This window comes from Salmo trutta, chromosome 29 (genome assembly GCF_901001165.1).
Source record: "Salmo trutta chromosome 29, fSalTru1.1, whole genome shotgun sequence".
NCBI classification, from domain to species: Eukaryota; Metazoa; Chordata; class Actinopteri; order Salmoniformes; family Salmonidae; genus Salmo; species Salmo trutta.
In genome coordinates, this window is record NC_042985.1 from 6,501,237 (window position 1) to 6,526,243 (window position 25,007).

At 44.4% G+C, this 25,007-nt stretch overlaps 1 protein-coding gene across 11 annotated transcripts in view; it reads left to right on the top strand.

Annotated features, from left to right (window-relative positions):
- LOC115166817 (neogenin) overlaps nucleotides 1-25,007 on the top strand; it is a 246,523-nt gene that overhangs the window by 118,738 nt on the left and 102,778 nt on the right. For all 11 annotated transcript variants that reach the window (XM_029720664.1, XM_029720669.1, XM_029720675.1 and 8 more), the window contains exons 3-4: nucleotides 7,192-7,467; nucleotides 12,020-12,170. In XM_029720664.1, the coding sequence (XP_029576524.1) occupies nucleotides 7,192-7,467; nucleotides 12,020-12,170 (427 nt within the window). The remainder of the gene's footprint in view (nucleotides 1-7,191; nucleotides 7,468-12,019; nucleotides 12,171-25,007) is intronic.

Sequence of the window (25,007 nt, forward strand, 5' to 3'; positions counted from 1 at the left end):
AAGGTAGCTCTGTGTGGTAAATTAGCCGTCATGCTAACTGTTTCTACGTTAAGTCTCGCACTGACCCAGCAAGCCTGATTTATGTCTAAATTAATTTTCCTGATCCCTTTGGTGTGAACACTTCTCTGAAGACTGAGAGGCTTTGTAAACACGATGTGACTCTCTGCTTAGAAGCTCCTATTCTGAGACTCAAGGCAGCTGGGCCTCTGGCCCAACACGCCACGCACACCCTAACACAGCCCTCCTAAATGTTTATGAACTCGACGTAGCTCCAACATCTGGGCAGCACCTGAAGCGGTTTAACGGCTCACTTAGTCTCTTGTCCCAGGGAGATATTTCTAACAGCAGCTATGTGAAGACGCCATTGGTTTCTGGCCACCTGCACACAAGCCAGGTTGTTCCTGTCAACTCCTCAGGTGAGAAGCGTTCTCAACTTGACGGCACGCAAACGCTGTATGTTAAGTAGGGCTGTGTTTTGTGTACAGTGACCAGCCCCGACCTCCTCAAATTCAATCCTAATGGTTGAATGGGTGTCATTGTCTTTCAGTCTGTTTGGTATTCAGTCAGAATGTGTGATCGTCATCTGACCTGAAATACCATGGTTGTCTTATGGTTGTCTTATGGTTGTCTGGTATTTTCTCAAGGCTGAGATTGGTCACAAGCCCAGAGTGCTTCAGCACCCTGAAGTGGTATTTCCAGTCCAATAGATAAAATAACTCTCCCACCTGAAGCTGCCTCTACTCCGCAGTGTCAGCCATCCATCTTCTGTCTCTTACTTATGGAGTGTTCAGTCTATAAAAGGGTTGTGGTGTGTGACGGCTCCCATGTTTTAAGGACTGAACTGACACCGTCAGGAAAAACAACCTGTTTGTGGTTCTATAGGTTTTCTAGGTTTTAATTGGTTGGTGCCAGCTGATGGTGCCAGCTGCTGGTGCCATCTGTAAGATTGATGTATGGCCTTTCTAATTCTTCAATATCCCCCTTTTCATAGGGTATCAGTAGAGGCCAGTTTGGTTTCCTCTGTCAATTTGTGTATGTATGCTAGCATTGTGTTAGTGTTTTGTATCTGAGCTGTCACAATCACACCTGTTGCCGCACGCTTGTAAAGGACAAATGCAGGTGGATACAATTAACCTCTCCACTACACACGTACAATAATAGCCTTGTGTTTTTTAGTAGGGGTTCTCTGTCGATTCCTTGTCAGGCTTGATGCCAATTTCCCTGTCTAGATAACATTGGTGTAATGTCGCTAGATTGGCATCACAAGACGTGGTGTTGCATCTTCAAGAAAGATATGACGCTTTCGAAATCCCTTCCACTTTTTTTTAACAAGATAAATCTGTCGTGAAGATACTGCCAAGGCTGTTCATCGCATAATGTTCTCATTGTGACAGTTTGTCAGGTGTTTGTGTAGTATGACAAAGTACCTCAGCGGCTACTTTATTAGATTCCTCCTCCAACTCATTCATTAATTCAGTGTTTTCAGTCGTCATAAGACGCTGTCCAGAACAGCCCCTCTCAGAGAGGATGTTGGATATTTTCCCTCTTGCTGGCTGCACTGAAAACTGGTTATGGAGGAGCCCCAAGAAAACAGCTTTTCAGGATGCGGTAGATTTCCTTTAGATATACAGTGCCTTCGGAAGTATTCAGACCCCAGAACTTTTTCCACATTTTGTTATGTTACAGCCTTATTCTAAAATTGATGAAATCGTTTATTTCCCCTCATCAATCTACACACAATACCCCATAATGACAAAGCAAAAAACTCATATCACTTTTACATAAGTATTCAGACCCATTTAAGAATGATGGAGGCCACTGTGTTCTTGGTCCTTCAATGCTGCAGAAATGTTTTGGTACCCTTCCCCAGATCTGTGCCTCGACACAATCCTGTCTCGGAGCTCTACGGACAATTCCTTTGACCTCATGGTTTGGATTTTGCTCTGACATGCACTGTCAACTGTGGAACCTTATATAGACAGGTGTCTGCCTTTACAAATCATGTCCAATCAATTACGTTTATCACAGATGGACTACAATCAAGTTGTAGAAACATTGAAAGGATGATCAATGGAAACAGGATGCACCTGAGTTCAACTTCGAGTCTCAGAGCAAAGGGTCTGAATACTTATGTCAATAAGCGATTTGTTTTTTATTTTTTAAATAAATAATCAAACATTTAACTTTTTTCCACTTTGTCATTATGGGGTATTGTGATGTCATTATGGGGTATGGTGTGTAGTTTGCCAAGGATAAGTATTTATTTAATCCATTTTAGAATAGGGCTGTAACGTAACAAAATGTGGAAATTGTCAAGGGGTCTAAATACTTTCCTAAGGCACTATAGGTGGTATATTTCCCTCACTGCCTTTTTTCACTTATCTAACAGAATTGGATAGGTGAACGAGTTTCTACTATGTCTTCAGCCATTCAATGACATCAGACCTGTAATTAATTTGTGATTGGAAGGATGCATTTGTTTACAAACCAAGCTGGTGTATACAACATCTCTTCCTCATGCTGATGATAGCCAGGCAAGCACCTATCTGTCTTATACTCCCTACTGTATAAAGTATTCATCGTCCTGTGTTGGAGTCATGCAATATGCACAGCCTCTTAAGGCTCTGAACTCACTAGTGAACTGGGTCACGTCAGACACACACGGTTAGTGCAATTTTGGATCCTTCGGACGTCACTACCTGAAACCTTAACGGTTAAGGTTAGGGATAGGTAAGGGTTAACCATTTTAAATGTCAACGTCAATAGGGTGACATCAGTGTGACGTCCCAAGGATTCTGGCTAGCATGGCCCACACGCGGCTCGGCTCTCGTCTCCTTAACTCCTCATTTAATAGAGAAAAACACTGGAACAAAATGGCCACCTTTGATTCGGAGGGAGACGGCTGTGTTTGGATTTACGTAACAAGGCAATGAATGTTTGACAGCCAAAGCTGTGGGAAATGTAAGCGATTGTCTTGCGGAACGGTGGCTGGTTATTTATACTGCCCGGGAAGATCATTCCTCCCCCTTTTCCTGGTAATGTGAGCCCTGACCTCCCACAGAGCGCCATTGGTGTTTACTACCAACCCAGAGGTTCTGAGGTACAGTACTGCCTCCTTCCCAGCGACAGATTTATTTTTTCATACCATTGCTTAACAGCTTCTGTAAATTCTTCCCCAGCCGAGTCTCTCCGACACTTTGTAAACAGCCACAAAATGGATGAAAACATGAGTCTATCTGCTGCTTGTGATTGTGTGAATCAGTGTTTTAAAAACTGCCTACCTGCCTCCTCCTCGGGCCTTTAAAGAACTCACTGTTGAGAGACTGGCTGAATCATTGTAACAGAGGAATTATTATGAACCTGATTGAAAATTCTCAGAGATGTCCTAAAACCTTGAATAAGTGAATTAATGACCTCTTATACTGCAATATGGCCTCAAGGGAGCATGGCTGGGATTGGCTACGGACCATAGAATTAAAGAAACAATAGGCTATGGATGCGATTTTAAATACAAAGGCAAATATCCCTGCAGCATGCAAAAATGTACACGTGACACGACACACACCACAGCCCACACATGGCATATTATCCGCATTATCAGCATTTTGTGAATGCGTCTTCAATATCACTCAGTCTGGCACAGAGAAACGTCTGATCGATCACATGTCTTCACACTGTTCTAAGTCTTCATATTGGGTAGGGTGTTGACAATATCCCCCGCGGTGACCAGGGTCAGCCTATCAAATCACGGCTTGATGCTCTGAACCGGCGGACTCTCCTGCTCTGTATGCCCCGGTGGAATTGATCAAGCGTCCGGCCAATAAGAATGTGATTGTTCTGTTGGTGTGTTCAGCTAGTGTGTGAGAGTACCTGAGAGAAGGGGAATGCTATGGTGGTAGCACCTGGTGGTAGCTATGGTGGTAGCACCTGGTGGTAGCACCAGTACGTTGGTCACAACTCACTTAAGCGAGGCTACATTAGGGGTCTTGATTTAAATGGCTCGTTTCCTGTAAAAAATGGTTTCTTTTATTTATTATTTTAAGGTGAATTATAAAGGATCTGACTCTCCCAAAATGTTCATCTGTGTTCCAGTGCCTCGGGGCATTTCTCTCCCTGCCCCGTCCACACCACTGTTACAAACACTGGCCAGCTATTGCTCTTGGATGATTGGCATTGACAGGACCGGACAGGGAGAAGGATATAACACCAGTTAGAAAACCAGTCCTGCGCTGCTGAAACTCAATAGCCGTGTATGAGGTACAAACTTACAAACGGTGGACAATTCCAAAACCTTTTTTTCCCCTTTTTTCCCCCCCCTCAATTCGGGAAAGAAACTTGATCTTAACGGGCCTGGAAAAACAGGCATGACTAACTCTCCAGGAATGTCTCCTGGTCAAAAGGAGAACGCCAGCTATTTTCTGCCGTAAAGAGACTAATTCTGTTGAATTTCGTTGGAAAGATCCCTAAAGCTTTCTGTCTGTCTGTGTGCTTCTAAAATGCCTAATTCTGTTGAATCGAGTATACGAAATCCCTAAAGCCTTCTGCATATTCTGTTAAGCTCTCTTTACTGATTCTAGACCTGCTTTTAATTAAAATGGTAGGAGCCACATTGTGTGATGCTCAGTTTGCTCAGAGGTGGGGAGATCCTGTGTCTTTTCACGGGTATCGTCCTTAAAGCAGACACCGTGCTCTTTCACTCATCTCCAGAATGATCATTACTTTTACTACCAACAAATGCAGGTAATGTAGGTTTTTAGATCAGTGAATGACACAAGATTAAGCAGATTTCTGAGTCATCTTCCCCGGTAGTTTGACTTGAGCTCCAACAATGACATTTAAGTATGTTGTTTGCAGTCTGAGTGGAATAGGTTATTTTAATTGCAGCTCCGTACACCACAGATAGTCCTACAGACTGACGATAACAGGGAAGCTGCTTTGCATTTACACTGCATATCAAACACTTAAAACTCTCTATTGCTCTGAGTTGATATGGGCCCATCTCATCACTCAGTGTTAATAAGAGTAAAGATCGTCGGCGCAGCGGCGCCTCGTGATAGATACCGCCTGGCAGGCGGCTGGAAAATGAGGAGCCACCCTGTCGATTAAATGGGAGAATTGTGATTAATTGAGTGTTAGCTTTAGAATCTCCTATCTATAACTCACACACACACACACACACACACACACACACACACACACACACACACACACACACACACTACCACAAATTGATGAACTCACCTCAGGTCCACTGTAGATCTGATGAGGCAACAGGAAAGGGAGGCCATCACTGTAGCTTCAGGGCCTAAATACAAAGCGAAGAGCATGGAGAAGGTGCTCAGGGCACTGGTCAGCCAGCCAGCCAGTCAGCCAGCCAGTCAGCCAGGCAGCCAGCCAGCCAGCCAGCCAGTCAGCCAGCCAGCCAGCCAGCCATCCTGGCAGCCAGCCAGGCTGGTAGAGAAAGTACACTCCCACCTGTGTGTGAGGTTGGGTATTGTGATAGTGTCTCCTTTCGTTTCCATTAAATGGACAATATAGTAGAGGTTCTGTTCTTTCCCTCCCTCTGACGTTCAGACGTAACTAACCCCAGTTTCCTCCCTATTTTCCAACATAGCTATTTAATGATGTCCCTGGGGTCCTCAGGCAGCTGTGAGGCCTGGGGCGGCCATGTATATGCCAGGCTATATGCATCCCACATCTGGAGGCAGATCACCTTTCGGGCATTGTTTTCAAGGTTGTCTTTGACGTTTCATCGCTGCCTAGAATGTCCTGTACCTAACACAGTGCTGCATTTCCAGATCAGAATCTACCCGAGAGGCAGACATATAGGACGGATTCTCTGTCACTGCAACCACATCAACTCAGAGGCCTTTGAGGTTTTATGTGGACTTTTTCTGTGAGAGTGAATGTGTAGTGGAGAAATCTGCAGTGTTTGACTTTGTCTGTCTTATAGAGTATTACAGAGAGCATAGAAACCAGGCTGTTTTGTGTATATATGACGACACCACTATGGAGGTGTTTGTTTGTGTGTTGCTGCTTCATCTCACACACCAACAGTTAGAAGCGATGTGGTGCTGAGTGGAGACGGGGTCTCAGCGGTGGCCGGGGCCTCAGCTCTCAGCCTTATCTGAAGTGGGATATATTACAGAGCTGTCACTCCCTCACCTCCCTCACACCAACCCCCTGAGGGGAGCCCAAAGCCTGTAGAGAGACACACACACACACACACACACACACACACACACACACACACACACACACACACACACACACACACAGCTTCAACACTTCTTCCTGTCTGCGGACACACAGCTTCAACCGAGCCAGAACAAACAACAACCACTGACTCCCGCATCGCCAGGGAAACAGCCCGGCCAACCAAAACATTCACACAGGCCACCATCACATTAACAGGCCTCACATTGAATTCTTCCCCCATTTTGTGTGTGTGTGTGTGTGAGTGAAGTGGCCAATGTTTTTAAAGACCAGATCGTCTAACTTCTATATTATAGTATACTTGCACCGTGTTTCCATTTCGGTCAGGCTTTCTTTCAAAATGAAATGTTGTCGCCATGTCGTTTGTCGACATACGCTGCTCGGCATAGACCGAGGATTCAGATCAATGGCTTTAAACGCGGGAAATAATTATTTCACAGATGAAAGTAGGGAGAGGAACACAAACAGCCTGTGGATTCAGCTTTTTAATTAGTGTTGTGAAATCTTTTCTCACTACAGCAAATGAGCCTCCCTGGGTTCTGGAGCGTTCTGTCAGGGATGATACATGCATTACTTTACAGCAGCGTGGATCACAGCCAGGAGTAGTTCAGGCTGGGGTTATTACCTCTAACAGATGGATTAGGAATGGATCGGATTTGGAAAAATTGATTTCTGTCCCACTGTTAGGTAATAATTGCAAATCACAAGGTCCGATTTGAGATCAGGCCGACTTGTAAACAGATGCGTAGGCATATTTCCTGACGGAACACATGAAACTGGTTGTACAGCTGTGTAGCTGTAGGCAGTAGCATACTGGCAGAACTCAAGCCTCTTTTGATCTGTCTTCTCTCTCGCTCTCCTCCTCTCTCGCTCTCCTCTCAACTCAAACATGCTTATGTGTCATCAAAGCAACAGCAGAACAGAAATGAAAAACATGAACTTTTAACACCAACCCTCCTCCCTCTTCCTCCCCAGGTATGCCCCGGTTCTCCAGCCAGCCGACAGCAGCCAGCATACGCCTGGGAGACAGCCAGGTTCTGGCGTGCGACGTCAACCCAGACCTGGTGCCTTTAGCCCGGTGGGAGCGTGAGCGTGAGCCCCTGGAGCTGAGCTCTAGGCTGGTGCAGCTACCCAACGGAGCCCTGGTGGTGAGCAACGCTTCAGAGGCCGACGCTGGGCTCTACCGCTGCATGGTGGAGAACGCTGGGCCCGCCAAGACCAGTGAAGAGGCCCAGCTCACAATACTGCCAGGTAATACTATAGATACTATATAGCTCTACATACTGCCAGGTAATACTATAGATACTATATAGCTCTACATAATGCCAGGTAATACTATAGATACTATATAGCTCACAATACTGCCAGGTAATACTATAGATACTATATAGCTCTACATACTGCCAGGTAATACTATAGATACTATATAGCTCTACATACTGCCAGGTAATACTATAGATACTATATAGCTCTACATACTGCCAGGTAATACTATAGATACTATATAGCTCACAATACTGCCAGGTAATACTATAGATACTATATAGCTCTACATACTGCCAGGTAATACTATAGATACTATATAGCTCTACATACTGCCAGGTAATACTATAGATACTATATAGCTCTACATACTGCCAGGTAATACTATAGATACTATATAGCTCACAATACTGCCAGGTAATACTATAGATACTATATAGCTCTACATACTGCCAGGTAATACTATAGATACTATATAGCTCTACATACTGCCAGGTAATACTATAGATACTATATAGCTCACAATACTGCCAGGTAATACTATAGATACTATATAGCTCTACATACTGCCAGGTAATACTATAGATACTATATAGCTCTACATACTGCCAGGTAATACAATAGATACTATATAGCTCTACATACTGCCAGGTAATACTATAGATACTATATAGCTCTACATACTGCCAGGCAATACTATAGATACTATATAGCTCTACATACTGCCAGGCAATACTATAGATACTATATAGCTCTACATACTGCCAGGCAATACTATAGATACTATATAGCTCTACATACTGCCAGGTAATACTATAGATACTATATAGCTCTACATACTGCCAGGTAATACTATAGATACTATATAGCTCTACATACTGCCAGGCAATACTATAGATACTATATAGCTCTACATACTGCCAGGTAATACTATAGATACTATATAGCTCTACATACTGCCAGGCAATACTATAGATACTATATAGCTCTACATACTGCCAGGTAATACTATAGATACTATATAGCTCTACATACTGCCAGGCAATACTATAGATACTATATAGCTCTACATACTGCCAGGTAATACTATAGATACTATATAGCTCTACATACTGCCAGGTAATACTATATATACTATATAGCTCTACATACTGCCAGGTAATACTATAGATACTATATAGCTCTACATACTGCCAGGTAATACTATAGATACAATATAACAAGGACTGATCTAGACGTCTGTAGTGTGTGCAATAACCTTTCTTCAGCATCTCTGCCTTGGCAGAGGAAAGAAAAGGTACGGTAGCTGTATAATTAAGCAATAAGGCCTGGGGGGATGTGGTATGTGGCCAATATACCACAGCTGAGGGCTGTTCTTATGCAAGACGCAAGTGGAGTGCCTGGATACAGCCATTAGCCGTGGTATATTGGCCATATACCACAAACCCCCGAGGTGCCTTATTGCTATTATAAACTGGTTACCAAAGTCAAGTAAAAAATTATTTTGTCATACCCATGGTATATGATCTGATATACCACGGCTTTCAGCCAATCAGCGTTCAGAGTTTGAACCACCCAGTTTAGAATTAAGAACGGTATCTTGCAGCATTCAATCGTTGGAATTGTAAGAGTTGTTGCCCTGTTTCTTTCTCTGCTGTTGTCATTCTAATGGAATCCAGAAAGAACAAAACCCTGTCCTCAAACATTTACACCAAAGGTTCAAAGCTCTGGGCAAAGACACAAAACATCCACATCAAATTAGATATTTTTCTTGATCAAATAACATGGAAAACAAGCACTTTTTGTGCAGTATTAATTTACCATCCTTACAAACCACTTAGTGTACATTACTGCATTGTACATAGGCTGGTCATCTAGGTTTGTACCTGTAGACTTTCCATCACCATGAAGGAAAACAATGACCAATACAGTAATTGAGTACATTGAGACATCAGGTGGTTTGTGATGAGATGTGATGATGTGGCTCATCTGGTAGAGCATGGTGCTTGCAGTGCTGTGGTTGTGGGTTGGATTCCCACAGGGGACCAGTATGGAAAAGTATAAAAATGTATGCGCTCACTACTGTTAGTTGCTCTGGATAAGAGTGTCTACTAACATGGAAAGGAATGAATAGACCGTTTCAGTTTTCACATAGAAATAAATTGCATTTGCAAAGTATTTCAAGAAACCGGAAAACGTATCAAGCAAGTATTTTTATATTCCACAAGTATTATCATATTAACTGTTATACGACTCAAGTTACAAATGCTGGTAAACACTCAAATATATTTCGTTTAAAAAAATATATATATGTATATATCACAAAAGTAGTGCAGTGGACCTTTTACTAGTCCTGTATTAGTGCCCTGATTATAGACATCTTCAGCTCGGGCACAACAATCTGCATCCACTTCCCCTGTAGACTACTAGAGGCTGATAGTCGGAGCAGACTCCTCCTGGTCAGACATTACTGCCAGTTGAACACACTGAGAGACTTGTACATGGTGTACCACTCCTCCACTCAAGTAATTTAACTCCAGCATGAACACATTTGAACCGGCCTCATGGAGAGAGAATATCCTCAGTGTACAACATCAAATAATGCATGCAGAGCAGAATTAGGCCGATGCCCGCTAATTATCAAAATCCAGAAAAGTGCCGTTAAATTCTACAACCACCTAAAAGGAAGCAATTCCCAAACCTTCCATAACAAAGCTATCACCTACAGAGAAATTAACCTAGAGTCCCCTAAGCAAGCTGGTCCTGGGGCTCTGTTAACATACCCCACAGAGCCCCAGGACAGCAACACAATTAAACCCAACCAAATCATGAGAAAACGAAAAGGTAATTACTTGACACATTGGAAAGAATTAACAAAAAACAGAGCAAACTAGAATGCTATTTGGCCCTATACAGAGAGTAAACGGTGGCAAAATACCTGACTACTGTGACTGACCCAAACTTAAGGAAAGCTTTTACTATGTATAGACTTAGTGAGCAAAGCCTTGCTATTGAGAAAGTCCGCTGTAGGCAGACCTGGCACTCGAGAAGAAACTGAGCTGCACTTCCTAACCTCCTGCCCAATGTATGACCATATTAGAGACATATTTCCCTCAGATTACAGATTCACAAAGAATTCGAAAACAAACCCGATTTTGATAAACTCCCTTATCTACTGGGTGAAATACCACAGTGTGCAATCACAGCAGCAAGATTTGTGACCTGTTGACACCAGATTTTATTTTTTACACATTTTTTAACCTTTATTTAACTAGGCAAGTCAGTTAAGAATTTGTTCTTATTTACAATGACGGCCTACCCCGGCCAAACCCGGACGACGCTGGGCCAATTGTGTGCCGCCCTATGGGACTCCCAATCACGGCCGGATGTGATGCAGCCTGGATTCAAACCAGGTACTACAGTGACGCCTCTTGCACTGGGATGCAAAAGTCTTGCACCACTCGGGAGCCCAAAAGGTCAACCAGTGAAGAACAAACACCGTTGTAAATACAACCCATATTTATGCTTACTTATTTTTCGTTTTGTACTTTAACCATTTGTACATCGTTACAACACTGTATATAGACATAATATGACATTTGTAATGTCTTTATTCTTTTGGAACTTCTGTGAGTGTAATGTTTACTGTTCATTTTTTCATTGTTTATTCCACTTTTGTACATTTATCTACTCCACTTGCTTTGGCAATGTTAAAATGTGTTTCCCATGCCAATAAAGCCCCTTGAATTGAACTGAATTAAGAGAGAGATGCACACACCGAGAGAGAGAGCCCCCAGTGGGCTTATTAGAGAGGGAACTGTAACTCAATCTCCACTCAAAGGGGGCTGAATTCCATTGTGTCACAGCTTCAACCCCCAGAACTTTTATTTAGTGGAGTTGCTAAGGGCTGGGGTCTGTCAGGCAGCGCAGAGAAGATATTAGAGGTGGTAAATCACACTTCAACGAGTCCCAGCTGGTGTGTTTTTCTATGTCTCCCATACTGGCAGAGGCTGAGTGTGTATTCAAAACACACTACCACAAGCACACATACACACAAGATGTTTTGCATCATAGAAGCAACACGGCGTTTCAGGAGTTCTTTGGCGGTACCATACATGGACTGAAACAGTTGATTGAGGGAACAATGGGGGGGGGGTCCGTTCCATTGCAATTGAGTTAATTTTCGATGAGGATTTTTGAAGTTAATGCAATTGTTTTCAATTCAATTCTTTGAAGGGAATTTCAACTAATTTCTTGAATTGACTGAAATTGACCCCCCCCCAAGCCTGAAAAGGTCTTAAAATAATTAAGAGGTTATTAATTAAGAGGTTAATCACACCTTCAGAGTCACTGTCTTTTTGCCATCTCAAGGGGTTAGCTTTAGGCAAAGCAGTTCAGCCAGTTGGGTGACCTCCTGAGTGGTCACCAGAGGTCTTGTTCATTTTACTGATCCAGATCAGATCTCAGGATGGGACTCTTTTGAAGTGAGGAATGATGACACACGTTAACCAGAGGTCGACCCTGCTCTTTGTTTGGACAGAAACCGGAGAGGAGAGAGAACTGGAGTTCCTGGTAGAGCCACTTCCTGTGACCAAAGTGGTGGGGGCCAGTTTGCTGCTGCCGTGTGTGGTGACGGGTTACCCAGCGCCCTATGTCCGATGGATGGTGGGAGACAAGCTTGTCGAGGAGAGGTGAGTTGGACCCAAAGCCCTATTTTTAGAGAGAATTTTAAATGTGTATTCCTTGCGAACCCATTTCTTCCAACTCAACAGTATAAATCAAACGGCTCAAATGGCTGTAAATGACCTCAGATGGCTGTAAACGACCTCAGATGGCTAACTGGAAATACTTCTTTCATCTCCTCATTGCCACAAGTTACTTTGTTTATAGCCATCCATATTAGCACAGAAATCAAGTTGTCTGTTCATTTGTAGTGTTTGAATCATTTTGATGATTGAATCAGTCATTAAACATGTCCATAAGGTAGTGTGACTGTGTTTCTCTAGCCCTCAGACGTTCCTAGTCACACTCCTATAGCAGTACCAGCTTCCTTTGTGTCTTGTGCCCAAAGTGCAAACACTTAAAGAGCTGGCGCCTGTTCCCCGAGGTGTTAACGCCACTGGGGCTGAGTGTCTGAGCGCGCCACCGACGGGGCCAACAACACTGCCACTTCAGCAGGGAGACAACAAGGTCGGGGCTGCCAGCCGTGTCAGGGAGTTCACAAATTAAAACCCCGGGAGAGTCACACTCTTAGCCCTCCCCTGGGAGAGCTGTGGATCAAGCCAAACCCCTGGGAGAGCTGTGGATCAAGCCAAACCCCTGGGAGAGCTGTGGATCAAGCCAAACCCCTGGGAGAGCTGTGGATCAAGCCAAACCCCTGGGAGAGCTGTGGATCAAGCCAAACCCCTGGGAGAGCTGTGGATCAAGCCAAACCCCTGGGAGAGCTGTGGATCAAGCCAAACCCCTGGGAGAGCTGTGGATCAAGCCAAACCCCTGGGAGAGCTGTGGATCAAGCCAAACCCCTGGGAGAGCTGTGTGGACAGAATAGCTAACAGAGTGGCTACACGGGCTATCTGAGTTGACCCTTAATTTTTGCACAGTCTCTTATACACACTCACAGGACTCTATACACTCACGCACACTGACACACACAGGGTCAAGATCTGGCCAATTCCAAAGTTCCTGCCTTGGTTTGTGTGGGGTTTACCTGGTTACCACACAGCCGTGTTTTCAGTTTGTCCCTTCCGGTAATAAGTATGTAAGTGAAGGGGACAGGCTAAGAAACAGAGACGAGAGATGAGGGCTCATTATTTTGGTTAAGAACGTTGTCTCGCACATTTAACACATCTCTTCTGAAGTTCAGCTTGACAAGGACATTGTCTCCTTCTAACAAGAGAACATCTTCAATGTAGTGTCAGACACTTTCATATCAGCCTCTGTCTCAGTCCCGGTAGAGTTGACTATCTCACTATCTTTGTATATTGGTCTTGGATGCAGTGTGTCATTTTTGAAAACCACAGCTGAGTGTGGCAGACTGATAATAGGAGAGTAAATAAGTGAAATATTCATTACAATATATGTTCTTCATTGCCCACATTCCAAATATCCCTGTGGTCCTCTGGGTTGGGGGGGTGCTTACATTGTTAATTAGAGCGTGTGCTGAACAAATGGGAGGTCCTCCCTTCTTACCCAGGCCACTTTACCCAGGAACACGCACAGCCGTGTGCTGAATACATTAAGTTAGGCCATTCTAACATTGTAACACAGGATTGACAATTAAGCAACCGCTGGCAGAGTGGAGATCTGATCTAGTTTCTCCTTCAGCGCGTCCCTTCCCTCCCAGGCAGACTTCAGAGGAAGAGAAGCGCTGTCACTTTGTAATAATTGGAACGGAGGGAGGAAAAGAGGAGGGAATCCGTACGGAGCCTCATAATTGGTCGACTGTATGGAACCGTATCGCAATCAGAGCTGTTGAAGTAGACTGTGAATCCCGTATCTCCCACGACAGGAAGTTTACGGAGATGTGTAGAGATGGCGATGACTCGGTAAGAGGACAAAGTTGATTTATGTTCAAGCTCCAGCACTGACACTCAAAAGGTGGTTGACGTCTCGCTGCGGGAGCATCTCTGGCCTGGTAAAAAACCCTGTTTATAGGATGAGTCAGAGAGAATATGTTTTAAGATGGAGAGTTGGATGGAGAGGGGTCTACAGTTTCTCTACAGGGTCGCCTCTACAGGGTCTCCTCTGACTAGTCTGTTTCTTAGAGGTCTGGAGATTAATTCTACTCAACAGTGGCTGTTTAACACATTGGTAGTGGTGGTTAGTGTGACTGAGGTTCAGAAGCCCTACTCTCGTTATACGTTTCTCAGGACTGACTTCGTAGTTCCATATTCTATCTGCATAGCCAACTCTTCTGTCATTCCTTCATTGTCATTCCTTCATTGTCATGCCATCGAACAATCAAACAATTGTCTGCAGCAGGAATGGGCAACCCCCTTTCGAAGGCCTTTTCATTTTATACTCAAGGTGCAATTTTTAAATGTGGTTGTGCATCAGCAGTTTTTCTCTTATGTCGGTCACTGATAGGCACTCCTTTAGCTCATGTCAGCTGACATGTTTTTGATAGCTGGCAGCTAGAATAATTGACCTATCTGAACTTAGTAATCATGGTCAAATGAACGGCTATGGCTCCCCAATTGATTTTGTTAGTCAGTCTCACTCATATCATATTCAAATTCTAAACATTTATCCATCTTAATTTCCTCCATCAGCTCTATATCACCCCATCAGATTGCACAAGTTCAACCCTGATATCGCCTTCCTATGTTTTAGATGTGGCTCAGATGAGGGAACATTCCTCCATTCCACTTGGCAGTGTTCAACACTACACCGTTTCTGGCTGGGGGTATGAGATACAATATCCTCAATTCATGGATTTGCATTCATTCCCTTTAGACCTGGAGGTCTGTCTACTGGGTAACGTTACTAATTCCAATCTTAGGCAAAGCCAAACTATAAAGCTAACAGAAATATTGCTTGCGATTGCCAAGAAATGTATTGCCTTGAAATGGAAATCGGATTCCCCCCTGCCAGTTGCAATGTGGCTATCGGAAGTTAATAGTTGTATCCCACTGGAGAAAATCACGTACTGCTTGAGGAATAAGTTAGACATTTTACAGAATTTGGCAACCTTTTATTGACTATATGGAGAATCTCACATCATATTGATTGCATCTCTATATAATCCTTGTGTAATGTTTCACACTTAATGTATAATGTGTAGCTTACGGCAGGTCCAATGATCCAATGTATATCTTTTAATTTTTGTTTTAGTTTAAAAAATGCAAAAAAAATTTTTTTTAAATGAATCTGAGCATTTCTCTCCACCTTATGGCAAAATGGGTAGAATTGCATTAAATTAGTTAAAGAATTGCAAAATCTACTCTTCACCCCCATGGCAAAATGTGTAGAATTGCAAAAAACTACTCTTAAACAATATATGTTTTTATCTCCGCTGTCAAGAGGGGAATAGCCAAAATGTTTTGCTCGCAATTTTAGGGTGGGGGGGTGCACATGTGGGTCCGCAGACCCAGACAACTGTGGGTCCGCAACCCAGACCACTGCGGCCCCTCATGATGAGTTCAGATGTTTTGTGACACCCCCCCCCCCCAAATCATAGTTGCCCATCCCTGGTCTACAGTCTACAGCAGGGCTGCCCAGCCCTCTTCCTGGAGATCTACCGTCCTGTGGGTTTTCAGTCCAACCCTCTTTCTGGAGATCTACCGTCCTGTGGGTTTTCAGTCCAACCCTCTTCCTGGAGATCTACCGTCCTGTGGGTTTTCAGTCCAACCCTCTTCCTGGAGATCTACCGTCCTGTGGGTTTTCAGTCCAACCCTCTTCCTGGAGATCTACCGTCCTGTGGGGTTTCAGTCCAACCCTCTTCCTGGAGATCTACCGTCCTGTGGGGTTTCAGTCCAACCCTCTTCCTGGAGATCTACCGTCCTGTGGGGTTTCAGTCCAACCCTCTTCCTGGAGATCTACCGTCCTGTGGGTTTTCAGTCCAACCCTCTTCCTGGAGATCTACCGTCCTGTGGGGTTTCAGTCCAACCCTCTTCCTGGAGATCTACCGTCCTGTGGGGTTTCAGTCCAACCCTCTTCCTGGAGATCTACCGTCCTGTGGGGTTTCAGTCCAACCCTCTTCCTGGAGATCTTCCGTCCTGTGGGTTTTCAGTCCAACCCTCTTCCTGGAGATCTTCCGTCCTGTGGGTTTTCAGTCCAACCCTCTTCCTGGAGATCTACCGTCCTGTGGGTTTTCAGTCCAACCCTCTTCCTGGAGATCTACCGTCCTGTGGGGTTTCAGTCCAACCCTCTTCCTGGAGATCTACCGTCCTGTGGGGTTTCAGTCCAACCCTCTTCCTGGAGATCTACCGTCCTGTGGGGTTTCAGTCCAACCCTCTTCCTGGAGATCTACCGTCCTGTGGGTTTTCAGTCCAACCCTCTTCCTGGAGATCTTCCATCCTGTGGGTTTTCAGTCCAACCCTAATTTAATACACCTGATTCTACTAATTAACTGCTCAACAAGACCTTAACTAGCTAAATTAGGGTTGGACTGAAAACCTACAGGACAGTAGATCTCCAGGAAGAGGGTTGGTCAGCAATGGTCTACAGTATAGGATGAGGTTGGGCCTATTGATATTTCTAGTAAACATATGAAAGACCATATAGAATAACCTCTCATCTCCCCCTTTTGATGTAGGATGAAACATGGTGAAGGCATGAATGCAGCGATTTAAATGAAATGTAGGAGAATGGGAAGTTGAGTAAGAGCCACATCTGTGTATGAACACCGGCTGGCATTGTCTGGCAGTGTGTTAGTGCCAGCGCTGTCTGAGTGGTTTAAAAAAGGATGTCTGTAGAAACTGCCGGACATGGTTTGGATGGAGGCAGAATTTTTTTTGCAATAATAATTAATGCTGCAGTCAGCTCTGTATTTACTCTGTTAGACGTTTTGCAACATGTAGCTGTTGCAAGAGCTGGTCATACCATACAACATGGTGTCTCTACCCTGATAATGTATAAAGGCAAAAAGATGATGCTCAATGCTCAGCCTTTTACTTCTGCTATGGGGGCCTGTACACTCTAGCTCCTTGGCCAAATCAGTAGCATCAGCAAGGCTGTGTCCCTATGTAGTCCCCTGGTGGTGTGGATCTGCTAGTGTAGGGCAGGAAGTCATAAAAGTTGACCCTTTTAAAAGACGCTATTGGCGGGAGGTAGCCTAGCGGGTAGGAGCGTTGGGCCAGTAACCAAAAGGTTGCTGGATCGAATCCCCAAGCTGACAAGGTAAAAAAATCGGTCGTTCTGCCCCTGAACAAGGCAGTTAACCCACTGTTCCCCTGTAGGCTGTCATTGTAAATAAGATTGTGTTCTTAATTAACTGACTTGCTTAGTTAAATAAAGGTTAAATAAAAATAAATAAAACACTGTTCCCCGGGCACCGACGATGTGGATTAAGGCAGCCCCCCACACCTCTGATTCAGAGGGGTTGGCTTAAATGCAGAAGACACATTTCAGTTCAGTTCATTCAGTTGTAAAACTGACTAGGTATCCCCCTTTCCTTTACAAGTGAAGAAGCCTCGTTCCTAATTCTCTGACCCACACACACTGGCTTTGTAAAAAAAATACCTATAGCCAATGACATAAGATTTGCCGTTTATCTGGTTTAAGCACTAGCGTGATGGTATGTTGCAAGTCACGTGTTGAATATAAATTGTTCTCCTCACCCCGTCTTGAATCTCCTACAAAATACCCAGGCTTGTAGCGACTCTTTGAATTTTCCCGTCAATCAGCTCTGCACACGCAAGGCCAACGATCATGAAAGCCACCATCAGCTTTTGTTCTGGCAAATATCCTGCTATCACCTAATAGAATCCCCGGCAGTCAATAAAATGGATGAATAATACATGACTGGCAAGCTACGGAGTTGACATTGCATGTAAATCATGCCTCAAGCCTCTCAGAGCGGTCTCTTCTCCTTGTCTTGGCTCCCTCATTTCAATATGATTGGGTTTATGATATTTACTTATGTATGAATGGTGTTCAGCGGGGGAAATGTGTTTTGCAGTGGGACTGTAATGGGATTACTTTCTACCCTCTTTGGCTTTGGGAAGTCCTACTTCCCGCGCTGGAGTGTGGCGTTACCGGCGGGGGCGGCAATAGGCCCTCGGGGCTTCTGTGCCACTGAACTCTCCCAGCTCACACTGTACCTTTTTATTATATACCATGGTCTGTATCCTCCATGCATTCCCCACGTAAGCATTTCACCTCACTGTAGCCGTGTCCTTGACATTCTCATTTTATGAGCATTGTTTCTGCTCTATCAGAGTAGAGGAAATGACCTCTCCTTTCCTCAAAGTTAGTGGCACACTGTAGCCAACACAGCCCTGATGAGGAAGTTCACCTGATGACCTGTACTTGTAGTAATCCCCAATAGATGCGTGAATAGGCTTGGTGTAGATGTACTGTAGCTGCTCAGACAGACATGATCATTTCCTTCTGCTTGTTATGGGCGGCCTCTGGGTTGCCTACTGCTTTATGCCAGTTAGAAGTTCGCCCAGCCTCAATGTACACTGATTACAGCACTATGGCTCACTCCGCCCTCCCCAACCTCTGATTGATTTCTAGTTTGCAAGACCTCCGTTCTCGATCCAATTTTAGGTTAATCGCTGCACTCACCCTGCCGGCGCTCTTTAAAAATGATTTTTTAAGAGGCCCTGAAAATTGCCACAGTGTGGATATATAGACGTAAGGCAGGAGTTTTCCTCGGCGTCTGGGAGAAGGCCCGTCAGATGTCACCTATCAATGTTAATGGGCTGTGATTTTTGCTCGTTCTTTTGTGCAGCGTCAGTATTAACACGATTAACGCCTTTTGCTAGCTCGCCGTTTCTGCTTCCCAGATTTATAACCCTGTTATTAAACGGGTTTCGAGCGTGCGTGGAAACGCCGTCGTGGCGTAACGCTCTGCTGCGGTGTTGGTGGGCAGGCACAAATCATGCGTCATCGGAACACAACAAAATGGCTCCCTCACCTCGAGAGCTTTGGCTCGAAGAAGAGACTCATAAATGCTCATGTTATTGTACGTCCTATTAATACTGGCAGAATGAAACACATTGGAGGTCATTGACGGTTTAGCAATTTTTTTTTAGCATTTTACAAACACTCTCTGAATGAACTTAAAAAAAAAAATCTTTATTTTAACGGAAAACGGACTGAGACCTGGATCTCTTTTACGGCTGTGCCCTGTGTAAACATGTTGACATGTACAGTTTTAGGCATACAGACAATAACATTTCAAACATGCAAAACAAAGACACAATTCAACAGAAACAATCACAGACAACATCATATTGATCCTCCATAACATTTTTGAAATGGGCAAGGGACACCAGAGTGTCTAACTTAAGTTGGATCTGCAGTTTGTTCCATAAATAAGGCGCAAAGGAACTAAAGGCAGTCCTACCCAACTCTGTGGAGACCGCAGGAGTCTCTAATGTAATCCACATCTGTGATCTTGTTTTAAAATTAGTATATCTAGTGGAAATTAATGATGATATATATATATGGAGGTAGTTTTAAAAGAAGTGCTTTATAAATAAACAAGAGAGCATGTTGCTCTCGCCTCACAGATAGAGAGGCCCAACCCACATGTTGAAATAGGATACAGTGATGAGTTTTGTAACTATCACCCGTGATAAAACTGAGTGCACAATGGTAAATAGCATCCAGTGGTTTTAATGTGTTTACCGATGCATGCATATAGATAATATCACCGTAATCTTAAACGGACATAATAGTAGCCTGCACAATTTGTTTTCTATTTACAAAGGACAGACAAGCCCTGTTTCTATAAAGGAACCCTATCTTGAATTTGAGCTTTTTTTCCAATTCAGTAACATGTTTTTTAAAAGAAAGCCTATCATCTAACCACACCCCTAAGTATTTATATGCAGAGACCTGTTTGATTTGAGTACCATCCAAGCTAGTGATTCCAAAAGTGTTTCTAACAGAGTTTAGACCTAGAAAAAAACATGACATTTGTTTTCTTAGGGTTTAAAACAAGTTTAAGATGTAAAAGAGACCCCTGTAGTATCCAAAAATCAGACTCCAACTGCATTAAGCTTGGTCCGCTCTTGGAGCAATAGAGTACATCACTGTGTCATCTGCATATAAATGGAATTTACAATATCTGACATCATCACCAATGTTGTTTATATAAAGTGAGAACAATAGTGGGCCAATTATTGAACCCTGAGGGACCCCTTTAAGTAACTGTAAGGGGTCAGACTTGACCCCGTCGACCATGACGACCTGAGTTCTATCTTTAAGATAGTCATAAAACCATCGGCAGGCATCAGTGCCCAGTCCTATAGATGACAGCTTACTCATAAGGATAGCATGGTCTACAGTGTCAAAAGCTTTTGAGAAATCTACTAACAACGCAGCACAGTGCTTTCTATCATCTAAGGCATTTGCAATATCATTTACAACAAGCATAGTGGCCGGTGTGGTACTGTGTTTAGATCTAAAACCAGATTGATTGGTGCTAAGAATACTGTTAGCAGAAAGAAAAGACTGTAACTGTTTGTTGACTATAGATTCTAGGATCTTTGCCAGACAAGGGAGCCTAGAGATGGGTCGATAGTTATCCAAATCCCTACCGTCACCTCCCTTATGTAATGGCAGAACAAAAACTGCTTTCCACACCATAGGGATATTTCCTGTGCTTAATGTTAGATTAAAAATGTGTGTCACTGAACCAGCAATGATAGGTGCAGCACATTAAGTAAGAACGGGTCTAAATTGTCAGCGCCTAAGGATGGTCCCTGATTAACTTGGTCCCTGATTAAAGTTTAGTCACTTATGTTCCTATTACAGTTGGCCAGTACCAATCAGCCACATGCCTATGCTTGATTCTTACCAGACTTTCAGAGATCCATGGCTGTATCTGTTATCGGATTGGCCGTTTCTCGCTGCTGCTAGAATGATAGATGAAGACTTGGAGTGACATCACTGCCATGTTAGTTGGGAAAACAGACAGACATGCTGTTCTCTGCCACTGGAGCTGAGGAAACAGACAGACAGACATGCTGTTCTCTGCCACTGGAGCTGAGGAAACAGACAGACAGACATGCTGTTCTCTGCCACTGGAGCTGAGGAAACAGACAGACATGCTGTTCTCTGCCACTAGAGCTGAGGAAACAGACAGACAGACATGCTGTTCTCTGCCACTGGAGCTGAGGAAACAGACAGACATGCTGTTCTCTGCCACTGGAGCTGAGGAAACAGACAGACATGCTGTTCTCTGTCACTGGAGCTGAGAACTCTTTACAGTCTGTCTGTTTAGTCTCTACACATCCCAGACATGGTTCTCTCCCCCATGGCATCCACTGTCCTTACCCTGCACTCAGTTACCAATGACAGATACAGGGCCTTCCTCCATACCCTAACCTTGCCAGAAGAACATTCATAACCTCTGATGTGTGTATATTACGTAGGTTGTGAGCTTTATTGTGATACGCTAATCCAAAGATCGGTACACCGTCGTCACAGTGCTCTGGCGAAAAGCAAATCAAAATAAGGTATGCAGGAGTAGTTCTATCTTAGGGCCTTGTGGGTTTCCATTACGAGACGGAGAAAAACAAACACTTTCATGGATGACTCATTCAAAAGAGGCCATGCCAAGGCTGCGTCTTTTCGCATTGATTTTTATTTTAAGTCTGTTCTTATACCGCTGTTAGCTCAGAGCCGTCTAAAGCTGGCTTGTCCTCTGTTTCCCCGCGTCCCATTGCAGATCAACAGATGTTATCTGTTTGCATAAAGAAAGCACCCGTCTACTACCCCGATAGGGGCTCTCAAATGAAACGGAATGTTTTCTTCACCCCTCCACCCCCAAAAGCTCTTTCCAAATGCACCACAGTGCCGATTGTGCCCCAGCCAAAGAGGGAGGTTCAGCTTGCTTTCTCCCTGAGTGCTAACACCTGGGTCTGCTGCACAATAGTTTGCATTCACCGTGCAGCGCAGCCAAGCGAGCAGGCAGGCGAGCGACCGGACGGGAGGGAGAAGTACTACTTAATTCGTTTTTTGGGGTATCTGTACTTTACTATTTATATTTTTGACAACTTATACTTTTACCGTCACTACATTCCTAAAGAAAATATGTACTTTTTACTCCCATACATTTTCCCTGACTCCAAATGTATTTCTTACATTTAGATTACTCAGACACGATAGCAATATGGTTCAATTCACACACCATCAATATAATGTGTTGTCATCCCTACTGCCTCTGGGGAAATGTAAGGTGAGACTCGGGATGGATGGATGGGAGGGGGGGGGGGTTAGGCATGCGTTCTTCAGGTCGGGGGGACTATGCAGGGTGGGAAGGGATGGGAAACATGGTTTTCTGGTGGGGAGGGAGGATGCGGGCGGGTGAATGGGGACTGAGGAGGTTGGGTGGAATGAGTTGGGGAGGGTGAGTCTTGTTTGTTTTCCTTGCATACAGAACATTACTAAACTATTGAAGTGGTTTGTCTTTGTTGCATTTCTCTGCTAGTTTTACTTTCTTCTTTCGAGTGGCAGCCCATCAGTAGAGGATTGTAGGAAATATGTCATGCAAATATTCTAACTGAATGTATGACTATATCTGAATGAACATGATTTTGAATGTTATACCTGTACCTTTAATTAAACCCCTTCTGGAAAAATGACAAACTAAAGAAAAAGTTGGTCACAAAAAAATATGAAAGCGAGAGGGTGAGACATAAAACAAGTTGAGTGTGAACGACTCACTCCTGCCCATTTAATAATGAATGTTTTGTTATGACTGTTACGATTCCCCTCTGGTCCTGTTTAGACAGTGTGACCTGGGCCGGCCAACCAATGCCCAGTGCAGCACCGGATATTCCACTTCCGTTTCTAGAGAGCGACAGCTCTATCAAAATGAGAGAGATGAGCTCAGCACGTGTGTGTGTGTGACCTCTCCCAACTTCAGATGCTGAGGCACCGAGCTGGTGTCACAACTCATATTCAAAGTGTTGCTCTCATTTTGTCAGTGGCTCGCTGGGAGCCTGGACAGAGAACAGATATAGGAACCTGGGCTCGCTGGGAGCCTGGACAGAGAACAGATATAGGAACCTGGGCTCGCTGGGAGCCTGGACAGAGAACAGATATAGGAACCTGGGCTCGCTGGGAGCCTGAACAGAGAACAGATATAGGAACCTGGGCTCGCTGGGAGCCTGGACAGAGAACAGATATAGGAACCTGGGCTCGCTGGGAGCCTGGACAGAGAACAGATATAGGAACCTTGGCTATAGTCCTAGGTTCCTTTCCCATGGAGACCCATGGGGCGGTGCCCTATTGGCCGAGCGTCGTCCGGGTTTGGGGGGGGGGGGTTTGGCTGGCAGGGATGTCCTTGTCCCATCGCGCACAAGAGACTCCTGTGGCGGGCCGTGCGCAGTGCATGCTGACACGGTCGCCAGGTGTACAGTGTTTCCTCTGACATATTGGTATGGCTGGCTTCCGGGTTAAGTGGCCATTGTGTCAAGAACAGTACGGCTTGGCTGGGTTGTTTCGGAGGACGCACGGCTCTCGACCTTCGCCTCTCCCGAGTCCGTACAGGAGTTGCAGCGATGAGACAAGACTGTAACTATTAAATGAATACCAAGAAATTGGAGGGTAAAAAAATATTCCGCTACAGTGTGGGTGAAAGTCTCTTGCCTTCGGGGAGTGGCTTACTTGGTTGTTGGCCTAAGCTCCTCTGCTCAGTCTACTCAAATCCTCACCATCTGACGACCCAGCTGTACATCTATATGTTATGTAGCCACCTGACGACCCAGCTGTACATCCATATGTTATGTAGCCATATGACGACCCAGCTGTACATCTATATGTTATGTAGCCACCTGACGACCCAGCTGTACATCCATATATTATGTAGCCATATGACGACCCAGCTGTACATCTATATGTTATGTAGCCACCTGACGACCCAGCTGTACATCCATATATTATGTAGCCATATGACGACCCAGCTGTACATCTATATGTTATGTAGCCATATGATGACCCAGCTGTACATCCATATGTTATGTAGCCACCTGACGACCCAGCTGTACATCCATATGTTATGTAGCCATCCTTTCGTGGTCTCCAACTGCTCCTAAACACAAGTAAAACTAAATGCATGCTCTTCAACCGATCGCTGCCTGCCTGTCCAGCATCACTTCTCTGGACGGTTCTAACTTAGAATTTGTGGACAACTACAAATACCTAGGTGTCTGGTTAGACTGTAAACTCTCCTTCCAGACTCACATCAATCATCTCCAATCCAAAGTTAAATCTAGAATTGGCTTCCTTTTTCGCAACAAAGCATCCTTCACTCATGCTGCCAAACATACCCTCTTAAAACTGACCATCCTACCAATCCTCAACTTCGGCGATGTCATTTACAAAATAGCCTCCAATACCCTACTCAACAAGCTGGATGCAGTCTATCACAGTGCCATCCGTTTTGTCACCAAAGCCCCATATACTACCCACCACTGCGACCTGTACGCTCTCGTTGGCTGGCCTTCGCTTCATAATCGTCACCAAACACATTGGCTCCAGGTCATCTACAAGACCCTGCTAGGTAAAGTCCCCCCTTATCTCCGCTCACTGGTCACCATAGTAGCACCCACCTGTAGCACGCGCTCCAGCAGGTATATCTCTCTGGTCACCCCTAAAGCCAACTCTTCCTTTGGTCGTCTCTCCTTCCAGTTCTCTGCTGCCAATGACTGGAACGAACTACAAAAATCTCTGAAACTGGAAACACTTATCTCCCTCACTAGCTTTAAGCACCAGCTATCAGAGCAGCTCCCAGATCACTGCACCTGTACATAGCCCATCTATAATTTAGCCTTTTTTTGCCTTTACCTCCCTTATCTCACATCATTTGCTCACATTGTATATAGTCTTATTTTTTTCTACTGCAT